We start from the raw sequence: 22,975 nt of genomic DNA, 5'->3' as shown, positions 1-22,975 counted from the left end.
GTTAGAAGCGGAATAAGAAACAAGAAAGATAGCGGAAAACGGAGAGTCCTCTGTTTACAAGTGTAAGTAAGACAAATAAAATAACAATTTTAAAAAGGAATAAATAACAAAAAGACGATAAATATAAAAACTGTTGGCGAGTAAGGTTTGTAATGAGTCTGTAACTATGGTGATATTGCGTCATCACGTCCCCACGTCATCACTTGACGTTAGTAAGATGGCGGATGTAGTACGTAGCAGTGTTGTGTGCATACTGCACACTTCTGTACTGAAAGTATGTACTTTTTTTACATACTTTTTACCGGCCGAGTAGTAGTGCAAACTTCCTCTAATCCAGTACGTACTCTGTAAGTATGCGATTGTATCCACACTCCAGTCCAGTACGTGGCGGTAATACATGGAAAGGCTTGATGCTTACTGCTAAAAAAAATATTACTAGAAGAAGGGGGAAAAATTAACTCATGGGCACGGAGAGTAAGCTTTAAAAAGTTAATATGGTAAAAAAGAGTTCAAGCAAAACCTTTTGTCCCGATCAGCAAACGAACATACGACAGTTAAGGTAACTGGAAAGTTTTATATTCTGTGTGCAAGTATTCGGTATTCTAATGCTTAGAAAAATACACAATTGGTGTTAAGCGTTGATTGAGTTTTTACGATAACAGGTTTTGACTTGTTGACTTTTACTAGGGAAATTACTAGGGCTCAAAAGTAGTTTAAATAAAAAAATTGCGCAGAATCACACGCGTATTATTATTATTATTATTAAATCCTTTTTGGCCTGCTTTCTTCTTCTGCAATTCGAAACAGTCAAGATTTCGACACAGTTACAACTCTAAAACGTCCGTCCCGCTGATGACACGATAGCTTGTATACAGCTTTTGGATACGCGCACTCCTTCACCCGCCACGCTTGTTTTTATTTATTTATTTTTTGTTTTTGTCCTGTTCACTCCTACTAATTTTTTGTAAAAGGCACGTCAATGTACTGTACTTCTGTTTGATCGAGAGACCCGACAGCCACCAAAATTTACGTATACATTCAGTATAGGTCGTCAAATTCTAATCTACAAACATACTGACCCACACTTTTCTATTTCTCCATTTGTATTTTTTTTTTCACCCTAAACACCTTAGAAACCTAGAAACAGCTCAGTAACGACTATTCACTTTCCTACTACCCTTCTACCAACACCTTAACAACCAACTATCAATAGTAACACTTTGGCAACTGTGTATCAAAACCCTAGCAACCACCCAGATAATACATTAGCAATTAAAACGCTACCATAGCAACCTCCCAACTAAGCATCCACTTGGCAGCAGCCAAGGAGTACCAACAATCACCTGTTTGAGCAAAAGTATTCACCCCTCTCTCCCAATTACATATTTGCATACACACAATCACATATGAGCAAAAATGCCTATGGTTGTGTTTGTATGTGTAAAGGTGGGGGTGTGTTGATCAACTATTTAAACTTGTAATGAACCCCGGTTGTCTGTCTTTATTATTCTTTTTTTACCTTATGTACAGCCCCAATTTTTTTAATAAAATACCGCAGCTACACTCTTTGCACCCTATCATAACAGGTGTTTAGGGTAAAAAAAAAATTACTGTCAGGAAATTACATGTTGATTTATTGTACACATGTGCTTAAGCAATAAAGACTGAAAAGCCTTCCTTTGCCTTGACTTTTGACTAATTAACCCCATTATATTTGACACCTGTCAAAATTATCATGAGTAAACCTCTCACTAATATAATGTACACTATCAGTGATTTGCAGTCAGGCAGGTCTGAATAGATGCAACTGTGTTTGCGCACACAAGAAAGTGGCATGGTTGTGTACAAGCATATGCTCACTATATGCAGGACCTAAACTAAAACTTTTTGTCTCAGTCTAAATTTCTTTAAATTGTTTTGCATGCACGTGTGAATTGGACTTTAACTTGTTTAACTTGGAGTTACTTTTATTTGCTGAGAAGGGGTAATTTCTGTTTCCAAGGTCTCTGTACTCCTGGAAGGCAGTAAGGTATACAATATACTAGCTATGTACTCAAATGTACTCTAAATAAAAATGAGTGTGTAGACTTTTAATAAAAAGTGGTATGTGAAGAACTTTACATCCCCATCCAAAACTATTTTCAAATTAGTGTATAGGGTTAGATATAATTGCCTCTTATATATTGTATGGTTTATATCCCTGCATTTTTCTTTTAGCAAGAAAAAAAAGGAAGCTGTGAAACCTAAACTAGCGGAGGAACATTTGGAGCAGATACCTTTCCGTCTGCGTGAAATTATGAAAAGCAAAGAGAAAATGAATCAGCGCTCCAGTAAACTGAAGAAAGTCAACAGAGGTATTTATTTCATGAATTAGCAAATAGTCTGACTTGTTTGCTCTGTTTTGAGGTGCTTCTTTAAAATGGATTTATTTACCATAGTTGCTGTTTTCTCCCCATGTTCGGAATTCTTATTTAGGTTAAGTATAGTGTTGAGATAAACTAATAAAATTGCAATATATTATTAAAATAATTATTTACAGTAAATGCAGCATGAAAATACATTAAAGTAATAAATAGATTAGGACAATAAAGTGAATGAAAGGCAATCAGAACCGATGTGATTTTGTGTATCAAGCCCTTGTGGAAATAACTTAAAATTCCATTTTACTCCAGCTAGATAAGAGCTCTGGCAGTAAGAGAATATATTTTCTGATTACTAATAATCAGGCTTGTTTGCTTTAGTTCAGCTTTTTGTAGCAATTAGATTTTTATTTATTTTATTAGGATTTTAATGTCATGTTTTACATGCTTTTGGTTACATTCATGACAGAACAGGTAGTTAATTACTGGTTTCACAAGATTCATCAGTTTAAATGTCAAACACAGTCATGGACAATTTTGTATCTCCAATTCACCTGACTGCATCTCTTTGGACTGTGGGAGGAAACCGGAGCACCTGGAGGAAACCCACGCAGACACGGGGAGAGCATGCAAACTACACACAGAAAGGACCCAGACCACTCCACCTGGGAATCAAACCCAGGACCTTTTTGCTGTAAGGTGACAGTGCTACCCACTAAGCCACTTTGCCGCCCCTGTAGCAATTAAATAAAACTTAAAAAGCATAGATTTGAGGCTTGGGTTTTTTAAAGATTCAAATGTTGACTTTTAATTTAAATTGTAGTAATTCCAACAGTAAAAAACTCTGAACATCTGTCTCAACAAACTTTAAAATGGTCTTTCTGTCTAAATGCAGCCTATGTGTCATGGTCTAATAGTAGAGCACAATAAAGTGTTTTGAATAATCATTATCCAAGAGCATTTTCACACAGATTTTTTTTGCATACATTTTGGCTGCTCTCATTAGGGGTTGCCACCGTGGATCATTCATCGCCATCTTGCATTCCCTACATACATTCCCACCTGCATCTTTTTTCATCCTAACCTGCCGTATATCATTTCCAGCTCTGTTCCTCTGTCTAGCCAATTGATACAAGTCTTTTTCATCATCCTTAATGTTCAACTTTATACAGTTTGCCATTAACCTTTGGCACTTTTCTCTTTGCCTTACCCTGCATCTTGTACTCCTGTCTCTCTAGAGATCCCAGTTCTTTTTTGCCAGTTTCTTTCTTCTTAAACTTGCACTTCCTCCTTCTACCACCAATCTCCTTTTCTTCCTTTGTCTGTCTAGGTGTCACACCAAGTACCTTTGTAGCTGGTTAACTCAACACTTTTGGGGCCGCTCAGGTGGCAGCAGTAAAAACACACCCTGGAACCAGAGCTGGGATCTCGAATACATCGTATCGAGTCTCAGCTCTGCCTGGCGGCTAAGGCTGAGCAGCCACATGAACGACGATTGGCCTGTTGTTCAGATATGAGCGGGACTAAGCCGGATGGGGTCTCTCTCCCATGACTGGTGCAATTACGACCTCTGCTGGCAATTACGTCTCTGTACACAACGCTGAGCTGCACTGCACTCGTCAAAGTGTAGGTGATAAGATGCATACGGCATGCTGCCCATGTGTCGGAGGGGGCGTGGGTTAGCTTCGTTCTCCTCAATCAGAGCAGGGATCGGCATTGGTGGAGAGGAAGCATGATGCAATTGGACACGCTAAAAGGGAGAAAGAGGGGAGAAAATGCATAAACAAAATATAAAAAAAAGAACTCAACACTTTTGCAGCGGTTGCCAAGGAGCACCGCTTTACTACTACCCAGTGCCTGTCTCACTTCTTCACTGAATATCAAACATCAGTCCTAATCCTTTAATCTATGCCATCTGATCCTTGGTTCTGCCCTGACTCTTTTCCTCCTCACCTTCAAAGACATCCTACAGACCACTAGCCAGTGCTGTCTAAATACACTCTCCTTTGCCACCACATTAAGTCTCTAATCTCTTTCAGGCTGTATACTATTATCTCCTGCATAGAATATAGTCCACCTGTGTGCACCTTTCCCCACTCTTATATCACCATTCTTCTTAAAACGGTCATGACTGCTCCAGTCCTTGATGTGTAAAATTTAATAAAAAGTCCTTGTTGCTTTTGCAGTTTAGCTAGCAAAGCTTCAGGTTCTTGTATTTGGAATTTATGTGTGTTTAGTACCATTATAGTAATTAGTGTGATTGCAGAATGCAAGCACACTATTGTTATTGTTATTTTTAGTGTGATTGCAGAATGCAAGCACACTATTGTTATTAGTGTGATTGCAGAATGCAAGCACACTATTGTTATTAGTGTGATTGCAGAATGCAAGCACACTATTGTTATTGTTATTTTTAGTGTGATTGCAGAATGCAAGCACACTATTGTTATTAGTGTGATTGCAGAATGCAAGCACACTATTGTTATTAGTGTGATTGCAGAATGCAAGCACACTATTGTTATTAGTGTGATTGCAGAATGCAAGCACACTATTGTTATTGTTATTTTCGTTTTCAATATATTATTATTATTCTGCCCGTTTTTTGTCCGTGCTTCTTCTCCCGCAGTTTTCGAGATATCGACCCCGTTCCAGCGCCAAATCGTCCGGCCCATACGGGAATAGAGCGCTTGTATACAACTTTTGGATCGAACCAACACTGTGGGCACAGTGCCCGTTTTAAGGTGCCCGTTTTTCCCCATTGACTCCCATTCATTTTGAAATGAATTTCGAGCTATCAACGCCGTTCCAACCCTTGATCGACCGGGTCATTAATTAGCGCCCAAATCCAAAAAATCATCCGGATACGCCCATCCGTGTGGCATTTATGCCCGTTTTTGCCCGAATTTTTGGACAAAAATCTTGACACCTTTGGCTTTCCACAGAACGTCAACGTGATGACGTAGACGGCATCTTCAGGCCGTTCTGAGAATAGAAAATGGCGGCCGCCAAAAAATCTGACTTATTTTGGTCTGTAACTAAAGTATTAGTGATTTTTAAGATGAAAACGCTGCACAGAATGAAATTATAGTGCAGTTAGACTTTGCAGTGAGCGTCATATCGTTCGCGCTGCAACAGAAACAAAGATATTTATATCCGTTAGCTTCAAGGCTAACGGATGCATTGAAATCAATGGGAATTGCTAAATGCTAAAAGAGGGACCGAAGTCTGAGTGCACTATGCCTGAAATCTGTAAATGAGACACAGCCGATCATAGATTGCGCAATACCATGGCCCCTGCAGTGATAATCACATGTAAATGAATGAGTACTGATTTGTAAGCAGTACAAACGTGCAGAAATGCATTTTTTTACAGGTTTGGCTTTTCAAACACACCCAGAGTGAACTTGTGCTCACACCACAGCTTGTGCACAGATACAGTGGCCTGTCTGGGAGAAAGTATTCACACCCCACGCACCGCACCACTTCTAAACGCATGCGCGCCCCCGACCTGCGCACGCCCGCCGACCGGCACACGGCAATCACACTCGCATTTTCTCCGGAAATGCACTCTCTAGTTGTTATTTTCGTTTTAAATATATTATTGCCATTCCGCCCGTTTTTTGTCTCCCTTTCTTCGTCCGCAATTTTCGAGATATCGACCCCGTTCCAGTGCCAAATCGTCCGGCCCATACGGGAATGGACTGCTTGTATACAGCTTTTGGATCGAACCAACACCGTGGGCACAGTGCCAGTTTTAAGGTGCCCGTTTTGCCCCATTGACTACAATTCATTTTGAAAAAAATTTCGAGCTATAAATGCCGTTCCAACTCTTGATGGACCGGGTCATTAATTAGCGCCCAAATCCAAAAAAGCATCTGGATACGCCCATTTGTGTGGCATTTATGCCCGTTTTTGCCCGAATTTTGAGAGAAAAATTTTGACACCTTTGGCCTTCCATAACACGTCAACGTGATGACGTAGGCAACCACCTCGGACTGTTCCGAAAAAGCAACATGGCTGCCGATTTGAAAACGAACTTATTTTGGTCTGTAACTAAAGTATTAGTGATTTTTAAAGTAAAAATGCTGCACAGAATGAAATTATACTTCAGTTAGACTTGGCAGTGAGCGTCAAATCGATCGCGTTGCAACAGAAAAAAAGATATTTCTATCCATTAGCTTCAAGGCTAACGGATGCATTGAAATAAATGGGAATTGCTAAATGCTAAAAGAGGGACCGAAGTCTGAGTGCACTATGCCTAAAAGCTGTAAATGAGACACAGCCGATCATAGATTGCGCAATACCATGGCCCCTGCAGTGATAATGGGCTTGTTAAGTCTGACGTCACACGTGACGTTCGGACCATTTCCGGGTCCAAACGCAAACAACTATGATATGATAAGATAAGATAAGGCTGAACCTCTGAACCTTTTTATATATATTGTAAAAGCAATATTGCACTAATTGTAATTTTCTATGTTTATTGTCATAAATATTTCCTGTTTGGTTAAATAATACTTATTTGAAGTGGAGACTTGGTATTTTAACTATTGATAATTTTTCCTGGTAATCAATGTATGCTGTTATTCATTAGTCCTCTTTGGTTAGCCCTTAAGAGGGCAGAATTGTATTGGCTCTATATACGGAAAATATATATAAAATATACGGAAAGAAAGAGGACGCGGAGCAATAGATTTTTTACCGTAGTTTTGTTTGTTATACGCCAATTGCGAACATATTGAGTTTTTATTTTGTTTTTATAAGAAACTTGGATATATATAAATATAGACAAGATGTGCAGTACACTAGTTCATGTCATTATTTAATTTCATGTCAACTCATCAAGAGGTAAGCGGTCATATTTTTAATTCATTACATGAAAACTGACATTTCTGACTCTTTGGTTTTACTTTTAATCAGTATAGCTTATAGCTTATAAAAATAAAAAATCCAGGATATCACATGTAAATTATATGAACATATTACATGTAAATTAAAAACAGCTTGAAACACGTGTAATGAATATACAATTTGACAGTTTACATTAAATTATGAACAAAAATATTACTTCATGATATCTAATTGCAAGAAAAGCGGTAGAAAGACAGTTGGGTAGTTTTTTTCCGACTCGGACACAGCACTGTGGTATATTGAAAATACGAGGGGTCTCAGCCAACTTGGACCCGGATGTGACGTTTCATAAGGTCGACACGTCACGACTTAACAAGCGGATCACATGTAAATGAATGAGTACTGATTTGTAAGCAGTACAAACGTGCAGAAATGCATTTTTTTACAGGTTTGGCTTTTCAAACACACCCAGAGTGAACTTGTGCTCACACCACAGCTTGTGCACAGATACAGTGGCCTGTCTGGGAGAAAGTATTCACACCCCACGCACCGCACCACTTCTAAACACATGCGCACCCCCAACCTGCGCACGCTTGCCGACCGCCACACGGCAATCACACTCGCATTTTCTCCGGAAATGCACTCTCTAGTTAGTGTGATTGCAGAATGCAAGCACACTATTGTTATTGTTATTTTCGTTTTCAATATATTATTGCCATTCCGCCCGTTTTTTGTCTCCCTTTCTTCGTCCGCAATTTTCGAGATATCGACCCCGTTCCAGTGCCAAATCGTCCGGCCCATACGGGAATGGACTGCTTGTATACAGCTTTTGGATCGAACCAACACTGTGGGCACAGTGCCCGTTTTAAGGTGCCCGTTTTGCCCCATTGACTCCCATTCATTTTGAAAAAAATTTCGAGCTATAAATGCCGTTCCAACTCTTGATGGACCGGGTCATTAATTAGCGCCCAAATCCAAAAAATCATCTGGATACGCCCATTTGTGTGGCATTTATGCCCGTTTTTGCCCGAATTTTGAGAGAAAAATTTTTACACCTTTGGCCTTCCATAACACGTCAACGTGATGACGTAGGCAACCACCTCGGACTGTTCCGAAAAAGCAACATGGCTGCCGATTTGAAAACGAACTTATTTTGGTCTGTAACTAAAGTATTAGTGATTTTTAAAGTAAAAATGCTGCACAGAATGAAATTATAGTGCAGTTACACTTAGCAGTGAGCGTCAAATCGATCGCGTTGCAACAGAAAAAAGATATTTCTATCCGTTAGCTTCAAGGCTAACGGATGCATTGAAATCAATGGGAATTGCTAAATGCTAAAAGAGGGACCGAAGTCTGAGTGCACTATGCCTGAAAGCTGTAAATGACACACAGCCGATCATAGATTGCGCAATACCATGGCCCCTGCAGTGATAATCACATGTAAATGAATGAGTACTGATTTGTAAGCAGTACAAACGTGCAGAAATGCATTTTTTTTACAGGTTTGGCTTTTCAAACACACCCAGAGTGAACTTGTGCTCACACCACAGCTTGTGCACAGATACAGTGGCCTGTCTGGGAGAAAGTATTCACACCCCACGCACCGCACCACTTCTAAACGCATGCGCGCCCCCGACCTGCGCACGCCCGCCGACCGGCACACGGCAATCACACTCGCATTTTCTCCGGAAATGCACTCTCTAGTTAGTGTGATTGCAGAATGCAAGCACACTATTGTTATTGTTATTTTCGTTTTCAATATATTATTATTATTCTGCCTGTTTTTTGTCCGTGCTTCTTCTCCCGCAGTTTTCGAGATATCGACCCCGTTCCAGTGCCAAATCGTCCGGCCCATACGGGAATAGAGCGCTTGTATACAGCTTTTGGATCGAACCAACACTGTGGGCACAGTGCCCGTTTTAAGGTGCCCGTTTTTCCCCATTGACTCCCATTCATTTTGAAAAAAAATTCGAGCTATCAACGCCGTTCCAACCCTTGATCGACCGGGTCATTAATTAGCGCCCAAATCCAAAAAATCATCCGGATACGCCCATCCGTGTGGCATTTATTCCCGTTTTTGCCCGAATTTTGGGACAAAAATCTTGACACCTTTGGCTTTCCATAGAACGTCAACGTGATGACGTAGGCGACATGTTCAGGCCGTTCTGAGAACAGAAAATGGCCGCCGACAAAAAATCTGACTTATTTTGGTCTGTAACTAAAGTATTAGGGATTTTTAAGGTGAAAACGCTGCACAGAATGAAATTATAAGCCAGTAACACTTAGCTTTGAGCGTCAAATCGTTCGCGTTCCAACAGAAAAGAAGATATTTCTATCCGTTAGCTTCAAGGCTAACGAATGCATTCAAATCAATGGCAATGACTACATGCTAAAGGAGGGACCGAAGTGTGAGCACTGTGTAAGTGCACTATGCCTGAAAGCTGTAAATGAGACACAGCCGATCATAGATTGCGCAATACCATTGCCTTCCATTCATTTTTTTTAATGGTTATTTAATGGTTATTTCTATAACCTTTATTTAACCTATAAGAGCCCCATTCACTTCCATTCATTTTTTGAAAGTTTGAGATATCGACACCGTTCCAACTCTAAATTGTAAAGCCCACTGATGTTACCCCGACTCAGATACAGCATGGGGACTCGAACCCACGCCCACCTGCCACGCCCTGTTTTCAGCCCCATTCACTTCCATTCATTTTTTGGAAATTTCGAGATTTCAACGCCGTTCCAACTGTAAATCATCCGGGCAGTTAATGACACCCCAACCTGGATACAGCATGGTCATACGCAGCCCCGCCCGCCTGCCACGCCCACTTTTTTTATATTTCTAGATATCAAAGGCGTTCAAACTCTAATTTGTTTAGCCCACTGATGACACCCCGACTTGGATACAGCATGGTCATACGCAGCCCCGCTCCGGACGTCAACGCTGTTCCGACTCTGAGCCGTCCGGCCCGTCGACGCTGCTCCCAGCTTAGATACGGCGTTCGGATAAGCGCGCACGCACGCCGACCGGCGGCACACGGCAATCACACTCGCATTTTCTCCGGAAATGCACTCTCTAGTTAGTGTGATTGCAGAATGCAAGCACACTATTGTTATTGTTATTTTCGTTTTCAATATATTATTATTATTCTGCCCGTTTTTTGTCCGTGCTTCTTCTCCCGCAGTTTTCGAGATATCGACCCCGTTCCAGCGCCAAATCGTCCGGCCCATACGGGAATAGAGCGCTTGTATACAACTTTTTGATCGAACCAACACTGTGGGCACAGTGCCCGTTTTAAGGTGCCCGTTTTTCCCCATTGACTCCCATTCATTTTGAAATGAATTTCGAGCTATCAACGCCGTTCCAACCCTTGATCGACCGGGTCATTAATTAGCGCCCAAATCCAAAAAATCATCCGGATACGCCCATCCGTGTGGCATTTATGCCCGTTTTTGCCCGAATTTTTGGACAAAAATCTTGACACCTTTGGCTTTCCACAGAACGTCAACGTGATGACGTAGACGGCATCTTCAGGCCGTTCTGAGAATAGAAAATGGCGGCCGCCAAAAAATCTGACTTATTTTGGTCTGTAACTAAAGTATTAGTGATTTTTAAGATGAAAACGCTGCACAGAATGAAACTAGAGAGTGCATTTCCGGAGAAAATGCGAGTGTGATTGCCGTGTGCCGGTCGGCGGGCGTGCGCAGGTCGGGGGCGCGCATGCGTTTAGAAGTGGTGCGGTGCGTGGGGTGTGAATACTTTCTCCCAGACAGGCCACTGTATCTGTGCACAAGCTGTGGTGTGAGCACAAGTTCACTCTGGGTGTGTTTGAAAAGCCAAACCTGTAAAAAAATGCATTTCTGCACGTTTGTACTGCTTACAAATCAGTACTCATTCATTTACATGTGATTATCACTGCAGGGGCCATGGTATTGCGCAATCTATGATCGGCTGTGTCTCATTTACAGATTTCAGGCATAGTGCACTCAGACTTCGGTCCCTCTTTTAGCATTTAGCAATTCCCATTGATTTCAATGCATCCGTTAGCCTTGAAGCTAACGGATATAAATATCTTTGTTTCTGTTGCAGCGCGAACGATATGACGCTCACTGCAAAGTCTAACTGCACTATAATTTCATTCTGTGCAGCGTTTTCATCTTAAAAATCACTAATACTTTAGTTACAGACCAAAATAAGTCAGATTTTTTGGCGGCCGCCATTTTCTATTCTCAGAACGGCCTGAAGATGCCGTCTACGTCATCACGTTGACGTTCTGTGGAAAGCCAAAGGTGTCAAGATTTTTGTCCAAAAATTCGGGCAAAAACGGGCATAAATGCCACACGGATGGGCGTATCCGGATGATTTTTTGGATTTGGGCGCTAATTAATGACCCGGTCGATCAAGGGTTGGAACGGCGTTGATAGCTCGAAATTCATTTCAAAATGAATGGGAGTCAATGGGGAAAAACGGGCACCTTAAAACGGGCACTGTGCCCACAGTGTTGGTTCGATCAAAAAGTTGTATACAAGCGCTCTATTCCCGTATGGGCCGGACGATTTGGCGCTGGAACGGGGTCGATATCTCGAAAACTGCGGGAGAAGAAGCACGGACAAAAAACGGGCAGAATAATAATAATATATTGAAAACGAAAATAACAATAACAATAGTGTGCTTGCATTCTGCAATCACACTAATTATAGTGCAGTTAGACTTTGCAGTGAGCGTCATATCGTTCGCGCTGCAACAGAAACAAAGATATTTATATCCGTTAGCTTCAAGGCTAACGGATGCATTGAAATCAATGGGAATTGCTAAATGCTAAAAGAGGGACCGAAGTCTGAGTGCACTATGCCTGAAAGCTGTAAATGAGACACAGCCGATCATAGATTGCGCAATACCATGGCCCCTGCAGTGATAATCACATGTAAATGAATGAGTACTGATTTGTAAGCAGTACAAACGTGCAGAAATGCATTTTTTTACAGGTTTGGCTTTTCAAACACACCCAGAGTGAACTTGTGCTCACACCACAGCTTGTGCACAGATACAGTGGCCTGTCTGGGAGAAAGTATTCACACCCCACGCACCGCACCACTTCTAAACGCATGCGCGCCCCCGACCTGCGCACGCCCGCCGACCGGCACACGGCAATCACACTCGCATTTTCTCCGGAAATGCACTCTCTAGTTGTTATTGTTATTTTCGTTTTCAATATATTATTGCCATTCCGCCCGTTTTTTGTCTCCCTTTCTTCGTCCGCAATTTTCGAGATATCGACCCCGTTCCAGTGCCAAATCGTCCGGCCCATACGGGAATGGACTGCTTGTATACAGCTTTTGGATCGAACCAACACTGTGGGCACAGTGCCCGTTTTAAGGTGCCCGTTTTGCCCCATTGACTCCCATTCATTTTGAAAAAAATTTCGAGCTATCAACGCCGTTCCAACCCTTGATCGACCGGGTCATTAATTAGCGCCCAAATCCAAAAAATCATCTGGATACGCCCATCCGTGTGGCATTTATGCCCGTTTTTGCCCGAATTTTTGGACAAAAATCTTGACACCTTTGGCTTTCCACAGAACGTCAACGTGATGACGTAGGCGGCATCTTCAGGCCGTTCTGAGAATAGAAAATGGCGGCCGCCAAAAAATCTGACTTATTTTGGTCTGTAACTAAAGTATTAGTGATTTTTAAGATGAAAACGCTGCACAGAATGAAATTATAGTGCAGTTAGACTTAGCAGTGAGCGTCATATCGTTCGCGTTGCAACAGAAAAAAAGATATTTATATCCGTTAGCTTCAAGGCTAACGGATGCATTAAAATCAATGGGAATTGCTAAATGCTAAAAGAGGGACCGAAGTCTGAGTGCACTATGCTTGAAATCTGTAAATGAGACACAGCCGATCATAGATTGCGCAATACCATGGCCCCTGCAGTGATAATCATATGTAAATGAATGAGTACTGATTTGTAAGCAGTACAAACGTGCAGAAATGCATTTTTTTACAGGTTTGGCTTTTCAAACACACCCAGAGTGAACTTGTGCTCACACCACAGCTTGTGCACAGATACAGTGGCCTGTCTGGGAGAAAGTATTCACACCCCATGCACCGCACCACTTCTAAACGCATGCGCGCCCCCGACCTGCACACGCCCGCCGACCGGCACACGGCAATCACACTTGCATTTTCTCCGGAAATGCACTCTCTAGTTGTTATTTTCGTTTTCAATATATTATTGCCATTCCGCCCGTTTTTTGTCTCCCTTTCTTCGTCCGCAATTTTCGAGATATCGACCCCGTTCCAGTGCCAAATCGTCCGGCCCATACGGGAATGGACTGCTTGTATACAGCTTTTGGATCGAACCAACACTGTGGGCACAGTGCCCGTTTTAAGGTGCCCGTTTTGCCCCATTGACTCCCATTCATTTTGAAAAAAATTTCGAGCTATCAACGCCGTTCCAACCCTTGATCGACCGGGTCATTAATTAGCGCCCAAATCCAAAAAATCATCCGGATACGCCCATCCGTGTGGCATTTATGCCCGTATTTGCCCGAATTTTTGGACAAAAATCTTGACACCTTTGGCTTTCCACAGAACGTCAACGTGATGACGTAGGCGGCATCTTCAGTCCGTTCTGAGAACAGAAAATGGCCGCCGCCAAAAAATCTGACTTATTTTGGTCTGTAACTAAAGTATTAGTGATTTTTAAGGTGAAAACGCTGCACAGAATGAAATTATAAGCCAGTAACACTTAGCAGTGAGCGTCAAATCGTTCGCGTTGCAACAGAAAAGAAGATATTTATATCCGTTAGCTTCAAGGCTAACAAATGCATTCAAATCAATGCCAATGGCTACATGCTAAAGGAGGGACCGAAGTGTGAGCACTGTGTAAGTGCACTATGAATGAAAGCTAGTGAATAAGACACAGCCGATCATAGATTGCGCAATACCATTGACTTCCATTCATTTTTTTTGAATGGTTATTTAATGGTTATTTCTATAACCTTTATTTAACCTATAAGAGCCCCATTTACTTCCATTCAGTTTTTTGAAAGTTCGAGATATCAACGCCGTTCCAACTCTAAATTGTACAGCCCACTGATGTAACCCCGACTCAGATACAGCATGGGGACTCGAACCCAAACCCACCTGCCACGCCCGGTTTTCAGCCCCATTCACTTCCATTCATTTTTTGGAAATTTCAAGATATCAACGCCGTTCCAACTGTAAATCATCCGGGCAGTTAATGACACCCCAACCTGGATACAGCATGGTCATACGCAGCCCCGCCCGCCTGCCACGCCCACTTTTTTTATATTTCGAGATATTAACGCCGTTCAAACTCTAATTTGTTTAGCCCACTGATGGCACCCCGACTTGGATACAGCATGGTCATACGCAGCCCCGCCCACCTGCCACGCCCATTTTTTAATATTTCGAGATATCAACACCGTTCCAACTGTAAATCATCTGGCCAGTTAATGACACCCCAACTTGGATACAGCATGGTCATACGCAGCCCCGCCCACCTGCCACGCCCACTTTTTTAATATTTCGAGATATCAACGCCGTTCCAACTCTAATTTGTTTAGCCCACTGCTGACACCCCGACTTGGATACAGCATGGTCATACGCAGCCCCGCCCGTCTGCCACGCCCGTTTCTGAGACGTCCGGACGTCGACGCTGTTCTCAGCTTAGATACGGCGTTCGGATAAGCGCGCACGCACGCCGACCAGCACACGGCAATCACACTCGCATTTTCTCCGGAAATGCACTCTCTAGTTGTTATTTTCGTTTTCAATATATTATTGCCATTCCGCCCGTTTTTTGTCTCCCTTTCTTCGTCCGCAATTTTCGAGATATCGACCCCGTTCCAGTGCCAAATCGTCCGGCCTATACGGGAATGGACTGCTTGTATACAGCTTTTGGATCGAACCAACACTGTGGGCACAGTGCCCGTTTTAAGGTGCCCGTTTTGCCCCATTGACTCCCATTCATTTCGAAAAAAATGTCTAGCTATCAACGCCGTTCCAACCCTTGATCGACCGGGTCATTAATTAGCGCCCAAATCCAAAAAATCATCCGGATACGCCCATCCGTGTGGCATTTATGCCCGTTTATGCCCGAATTTTGGGACACAAATCTTGACACCTTTGGCTTTCCATAGAACGTCAACGTGATGACGTAGGCGGCATCTTCAGGCCGTTCTGAGAGCAGAAAATGGCGGCCGACAAAAAATCTGACTTATTTTGGTCTGTAACTAAAGTATTAGTGATTTTTAAGGTGAAAACGCTGCACAGAATGAAATTATATTGCAGTGACACTTAGCAGGGAGCGTCAAATCGTTCGCGTTGCAACAGAAAAAAAGATATTTCTATATGTTAGCTTCAAGGCTAACGGATGCATTAAAATCAAAGGCAATGGCTACATGCTAAAGGAGGGACCGAAGTGTGAGTGCACTATGCCTGAAAGCTGTAAATGAGACACAGCCGATCATAGATTGCGCAATACCATTGACTTCCATTCATTTTTTTTAATGGTTATTTAATGGTTATTTCTATAACCTTTATTTAACCTATAAGAGCCCCATTCACTTCCATTCATTTTTTGAAAGTTTGAGATATCAACGCCGTTCCAACTCTAAATTGTAAAGCCCACTGATGTAACCCCGACTCAGATACAGCATGGGGACTCGAACCCACGCCCACCTGCCACGCCCGATTTTCAGCCCCATTCACTTCCATTCATTTTTTGGAAATTTCGAGATATCAACGCCGTTCCAACTGTAAATCATCCGGGCAGTTAATGACACCCCAACCTGGATACAGCATGGTCATACGCAGCCCCGCCCGCCTGCCACGCCCACTTTTTTAATATTTCGAGATATCAACGCCGTTCCAACTGTAAATCATCTGGCCAGTTAATGACACCCCAACTTGGATACAGCATGGTCATACGCAGCCCCGCCCACCTGCCACGCCCTTTTTTAAAATATTTCGAGATATCTGCGCCGTTCCAACTCTAATTTGTTTAGCCCACTGATGACACCCCGACTTGGATACAGCATGGTCATACGCAGCCCCGCCCGTCTGCCACGCCCGTTTCTTAGACGTCCGGACGTCGACGCTGTTCCGACTCTGAGCCGTGCGGCCCGTCGACGCTGCTCCCAGCTTAGATACGGCGTTCGGATAAGCGCGCACGCACGCCGACCGGCACATGGCAATCACACTCGCATTTTCTCCGGAAATGCACTCTCTAGTTTAAATTGTAATCCTTAAACTTAGCAGTCCGATCTCCATAAACTAACACACTGCTTTACATCTGACTTCAGTAAATACATTTTTAGAAGTTTAGAATACACTCACACACACACACGAATGTAAATTGAAACTTGTGTAAATTGAAAAAATAAAAATAGTTTATTAAAAAAAATATATAAAAAAAAAACTATGCCATTGTGTTGCATGTATGATGTACACTGATTTACATCTGATTTCTAATTATCACTGACCTAATGCAGGCTGGTTGAGGACAGTGCACACATGCTTAGCCTTTCACTTGATCTTGGAGAAAAAAAACGATTCATTGGACAACACAATACACATCACAGCCTACTTTAATAGCTGAAAGACGAAAATACTCGACTGTGTTTCAACACCCCCAGCACGGAAAATGCAAATAAAAATGCAGTGTTCCTTACATTTACTTTGACTTTTATTTGATTGCAGACAGTGAACCCAAGATATTTCATGTTTTATCTAGTCAACTTCATTTTATTTACACTCCTGATCAAAATCTTAAGACCAGTTAAAAAATTTCAAGAATTTGCATTTTGCACTATTGTATCTTAAGAAGGTTCTAAGTAGAGCTTCACAATGCTTAAAGAAGAAATGGGAGCAAGAGACAAAATATTTTGATCAGCCAATTTATTGACAACTGCATTTACACTCAAACATGCTTTTTTCAGCTGATCAAAAGTTTAAGACCGTAGCTCAAAAAAACCCGAAAACCCCCTCAAAACAGAAATCAAAGTGTCAAAAAAAGGACTCAGTAATGAGTAGCTCCACCATTCTTGTTGATCACTTCAAACAATCGTTTAGGCATGCTTGATGCAAGTGTTTCCAGGAGGCTAGTGGGAACGTTGCTCCAAGTGTTGAAGATGGCTTCGCGAAGGGCATCCACTGTCTGGAACTGATGTCCATTTTTGTAAACGTCCCTTGCCATCCATCCCCAAATGTTCTCAATCGGATTTAGATCAGGGGAACACGCAGGATGGTCCAAAAGAGTGACGTTATTCTCCTGGAAGAAGTCCTTTGTCAGGCGGGCATTGTAAACTGCAGCATTGTCCTGTTGAAAAACCCAGTCATTACCACACAGACGAGAGCCCTCAGTCATCAGGGATGCCTGCTGCAACATCTCCACATAGCCAGCTGCTGTTTGATGCCCCTGCACAACCTGAAGCTCCATTGTTCCTCCATCTCCTTGTCATGCCAGTAATGTTGGAAGCCATCAGGACCATCCAGGTTAATTTTTTTCTCGTCAGAGAATAAAACTTTCTTCCACCTTTTAATGGCCCATGTTTGGTGCTCCCTTGCAAAGTCCAAACAGGCAATTTTGTGGCGTTGAAGGAGACGTGGCCTTTGAAGATGTTTCTGAAGCCCTTCCCTCGCAGATTCTGTCTGATGGTTATTGAGCTGTAGTCAGCACCAGTAATGGCCTTAATTTGGGTTGAGGATCGTCCCGTGTCTTGACAGCTAATCGGATCCTGCGGCTCAGCGCCGGTGAAATGTTTTTGGGTCTACCACTTGACTTTTTTGTTCCATAACCCTCAGGATCTTTTAATAAATGCAAAATGACTGTCTTACTGCGTCCAACCTCAGCAGCGATGGCACGTTGTGAGAGGCCTTGCTTATGCAGCTCAACAATCCTACCACGTTCAAAGTCAGTGAGCTTTTTTGCTTTTGCCATCAGGAGGTCTTGACAGTGTGAATACTTGACAGAAAATGACATGGAATCCAAATTTTTGCGCAGATTTTGGCTTTTAAAGGCTGTGGTCTTAAACTTTTGATCAGCTGAAAAAAGCATGTTTGAGTGTAAATGCAGTTGTCAATAAATTGGCTGATCAAAATCTTTTGTCTCTTGCTCCCATTTCTTCTTTTAGCATTGTGAAGCTCTACTAAGAACCTTCTTAAGATCCAATAGTGCAAAATGCAAATTCTTGCAATTTTTTAACTGGTCTTAAGATTTTGATCAGGAGTGTATTAATAAACATCCATTCATGCATTTCAGGCCTGCAACACATTCCAAAAAAGCTGGGATGGGGCAATTTAGGGCTAGTAATGAGGTGAATAATGGTGTAATTCTAAACAGGTGATGTAAACAGGTGATTGTAATCATGGTTTGGTACAAAACCATGGCTGAGTCTGATGAGCAAAGATGGCCAGACGATCTCCAGTTTGTTAACAAATGCATGAGAAAATTATTAAAATGTTTAAAAACAATGTACCTTAAAGAAAGATTGGAAGGAATTTGCATATTTCTCCCTCTACAGTGCATAATATCATTAAACAATACAAGGAATCTGGAGAAATTTCTGTGCGTAAAGGCACAGAGCTCAAGCTTAAGCTGAACGCCTGTGATCTTTGATCCTTCAGACGGCGCTGCATCAAGAACCGCCACTCAACATTAGCTGATATAATTACATGGGCAAGGGATTACTTTGACAAACCTTTGTCAAGCACTACAATATGAAGTAACATGCACAAATGCCACTTAAAACTTTAGTGTGCAAAAAAGAAGCCTTATTTTAACCTAGTTTAGAAGCAACGTTGACTTCTCTGGGCTTGGAGGCATCTAGGATGGACCATCACACAGTGGAAACATGTATTGTGGTCAGATGAATCAGCATTCCAGATCTTTTTTGGAAAAAATGAATGCCATGTGTGCCAAAAATTTATTTGAATAGATTTGTAGTAATTTCTAAGTAACTCCTTTTAATACCAGTTATTACCAATTATTTTTTATAAGTCCAAACAGTGGTCTCTTTGACTAGGTCGGGAACACCAAACTATTACCTCATGGAAATGGTGCATGTAGAGCAGAGTTTTATAATTAGATAAAACAAAAGATTAAATCATTTAGCCACAATGACCAAACATGTAATTGGAGGAGAAAAGTCTAGGCATTTAATACCAACTAGCATAGTGATAAAAGTGTTATGTCTGTTTTGCTGCTAGTGAAATTGTTGTGTGTTGGGTAATTTAGCTTACTTTGGAGTAGCTAAATTATGTACAATTATTAATTTAACTAGACCCTTTTAACCAGAGTTGTTCCAAACACTTTATAATTGCAAAATATATGTGCTCTATGTATATTTTTGCTGATTATGTTGTATTAACGTTTTATTTGTTATTAATTAATTATTGCTGGAAGTTGTGGCCTATAAGGTAGTTAAGCCTAACAATTTTTTTTGTGATATTTCTCCAAAAGAACACTGATCACATGTATTTACTCATCATTTATTTACAGCTCACACATCCAAACTTCAGACAGACAAGTGTAAACAGGAAGATATTCCAGTTCCTCACTTTCGCAGAAGAAAGCAAGAATCAGAGAGAGCTTACCTAAGGCGCATGTCTCAGGAAACGCAGCATGTTTTCTTCCTCACTAAAAACCAGGTGGAGAGACAGCCAGAGCAGGAACCTAAAGACAAAGAAACAAAGTCCAAAAAACAGAAGTCTGAAAAAAAGAAACTGTAAGTTATTTATGAGCATGTGTGCATACATGTTTGTACTTGCATTTGTACAAACCCTAATTTCTGGAAAAGTTAGGACATTTAGAAATATCCAAAAAAAACACGAATCCGTGTTTTGTTCATTATTTTAAACTTTTAACTAACAAAAGAACAAAGAAATTACTTATGTTTTGGTTTATCGACTAAATTACATTTTGTAAATATAAACAAGTAAAATAAAACCTGAAACTCCTAAACAAGAAGAAAGACCGGCATCAATTTTATAAAGAAACAGCACAAAGTTCTCTAGGCCAAAGGGACCGTCCACCAACTTATTATCAGCAAAATGTGCAAAAGCCAATATCTGCCATTGTGTGGGTGCATTAGTGGCCATAACATGAGTTTCACTGGTTTGAGAGCCCACTGATTATGTATGTGGATGTGGGTATTCCATCATCTGTAAACAGAAGTCACTATACACTATAAACAACATGAATGTGCCCTTCATTTGCAACTTTTTTTAGCATCTGTGCACCGCACAAAAGGATTGTAGTAGACAATGGTTATGTGCAATATGAAAGGCAAATGCTTTGTTTGTACAGTTATTATGCAATGTGTTGTATCAACTTCTGTGTCAGTCAAATCTGTGCATCTGTGCACAAGCATTTTATGCATATTACATGTTGACACATGTAATGTATTGGGTTATGTATTTCTCAAGAGGACCATATTGCAAGTAGTTTGTTTCTTTTGCTGACCACTATGTATGCCAGCAGTCCAGATATGTATTGTATTTAAAATGTATGGTACATCATAGAATCAAACAATAGTGTTTTAGCAGCTGAAGCAAGCAAAAATGGGCAAAACTTCACATGTAAAACTGTTACAATTACTGTTCATGGTTCCCAAATAATTAAAAACTGTAAAAAAAATTTGTAGTCTTAGCAGTACAAATAAAATTATTGTTTACACAATATAGCAAATCAAGGGTTTAACATACTTTAGAAGTCAAACGTTTACATGGGGCTTTATTCCTTTGAACTGCAACATAAATAATGTATTTTTCAATTTTTTTGTAATAAACTTCTGAGTTTTCAATCATTCAGACAGGAAAAAAAAACAATTGCAAAAATTAAAATGCTAAGACTTGATATGGTTTTTTTTTACAGGTAACTAAGTTTCGTATGTATTTTAATATTGATTTTATTTTTCTATATAGAGTTGGAAAAAAAAGATTACAACGGCTGCATAAAAAAAAGGTTGGGCGACAGGAGAGGAACATGGAAAAAGACTTTTTTATAGGCATGTGCACCTATTTTATTTATTAAAACTCATTATCTTGCATTTACCCTTGTCAACTGCCTGTGCATTGTAATAAACTGTCTTGTCTTTTTAAAGATAAAATGCATTTTGGAGAGGTTGTCCTAGCACCTCCATCACTGACTGCCAAACCAAGCACAGCTTCTGTAAAATTTCAGGTAAACAACATCTAACCCCCCCTTCCCAAACTAACTGAACAAAAGTTTATAGAGAAGATCATTTTATTGCACCATGAACACTGCTCTTTATCATCTCTTGCAACTCTTAACCAGAACTGTCATATCAACTGTCAAGCTTCAGCTGTTGGAAGTTTTTTTTTTTTTAAATACATTTTAAACCAACAGCATTAACAATATATTTTTTTTATTTGTCAGTTATTGGTTGATGGGTGAATCACTAACGTCTATAATTATGCATATTTCCCACTTGTTTTTATTTATCTCATATATCTTTTTCGTCTTGTTCTTCGTCTAGAGGGCACCCAAGAGCCTTCTTCTGAATTCTGTACTTGAACACACCAAAGTGTCGGCAGTTAAACCATCCATGGCAAGAGAAAGAATCGTGAAAGAGGAACACGAGAGGGTGGTCCAGGCCTACCGCCGCCTAAAGAGGCAGACACAGGAGCAACAAGCATGCCAGAAAGCAAGGATAAAAAAACTCCTAAATCCTCAGTGATATCCACTACAATTGTTACAAAGGCTAGAAACATGAAATCAGCCGTTTACATACAGTTGTAAAGGACAAAAAAAGATCAAAAATATACACACCTTTTAAATATGTTGGTGATAAAATTACATTTTGTGGCATGACATTCTAATTTATTGTTATCATGATTAGCTACCTGATCCTGAACAATTTTTTAATTAGGAACTTAAAAACAATTGTGCAGCTTTCTGTTTAATGCTGTAACTAAATTTTGTGTTATATTGCAGGTTTTCTGCCTAAAAATAATAAACAACCACAATTGTTGGTTTATTGACTTTATACTAAATTAAATGGGATTAACATTTTAGCTTTTAAACGTAACCAAGTGCAAGTATTGTGCGGGCATAGTGGTCATAGCGGTCACCTGTCAGCTAGTGGTCAGCTGTGTATAACAGTATAAAATTTTATATGTCTATGTATGTGTATATATACTGTACAGTATGTATGTATGTATGTAAATGCGCTATGACCAACCTGTGCAACATTTGCCACCCTCCTACCTTAAATAAAGACCAAAATGGACACCTGTTCTTCTGCAGAATGAATGACTTCACCAATTGAACTCCTCACTGCTATTATTTTCAATCAATGCTTCGATTTTTCAGAATGAGCGGCATGCATGTTTTAATTGTTGGGTTTGTTTTGTTTTCATTACTCTACTACACTTTCAAGTAAATTATTTGCTATGTAGAAATAGCATTTCTACTAAAAACAGTGATTTATCAGGTTAATGGTGTTGGACTGCTATTTTTTTTAACACCACTGTATATATACTGCGGCACATATTCGCTGTGGCATCGTTTCCACAAGCTTCTGCAATGTCACAACATTTATTTTTGTTTAGAGTTGCATTAATTTTTCCCCAAGATCTTGCATTGATGATAGGAGATTAGGACCACTGCGCAAAGTCTTCTCCAGCACATCCCATAGATTTTTAATGGGTTTCAGGTCTGGACTCTGTGGTGGCCAATCCATGTGTGAAAATGATGTCTCATG

General features: G+C 40.7%; 1 protein-coding gene across 1 annotated transcript; it reads left to right on the top strand.

Annotated features, from left to right (window-relative positions):
• Positions 1-370: 370 nt before the first annotated feature.
• ccdc137 (coiled-coil domain containing 137) lies at positions 371-22,501 on the top strand. The gene is made up of 6 exons (XM_063018917.1): positions 371-559; positions 2,218-2,354; positions 19,750-19,975; positions 21,174-21,256; positions 21,353-21,432; positions 21,749-22,501. The coding sequence occupies exons 1-6, from the start codon at positions 495-497 to the stop codon at positions 21,947-21,949; spliced, it is 792 nt and encodes a 263-aa protein (XP_062874987.1). The 5' UTR covers positions 371-494; the 3' UTR covers positions 21,950-22,501.
• The last annotated feature ends 474 nt before the right edge of the window (positions 22,502-22,975 follow it).

Source organism: Trichomycterus rosablanca, chromosome 22, assembly GCF_030014385.1.
Source record: "Trichomycterus rosablanca isolate fTriRos1 chromosome 22, fTriRos1.hap1, whole genome shotgun sequence".
Lineage (NCBI taxonomy): Eukaryota > Metazoa > Chordata > Actinopteri > Siluriformes > Trichomycteridae > Trichomycterus > Trichomycterus rosablanca.
This window is presented reverse-complemented; position numbering and strand designations above follow the sequence as displayed.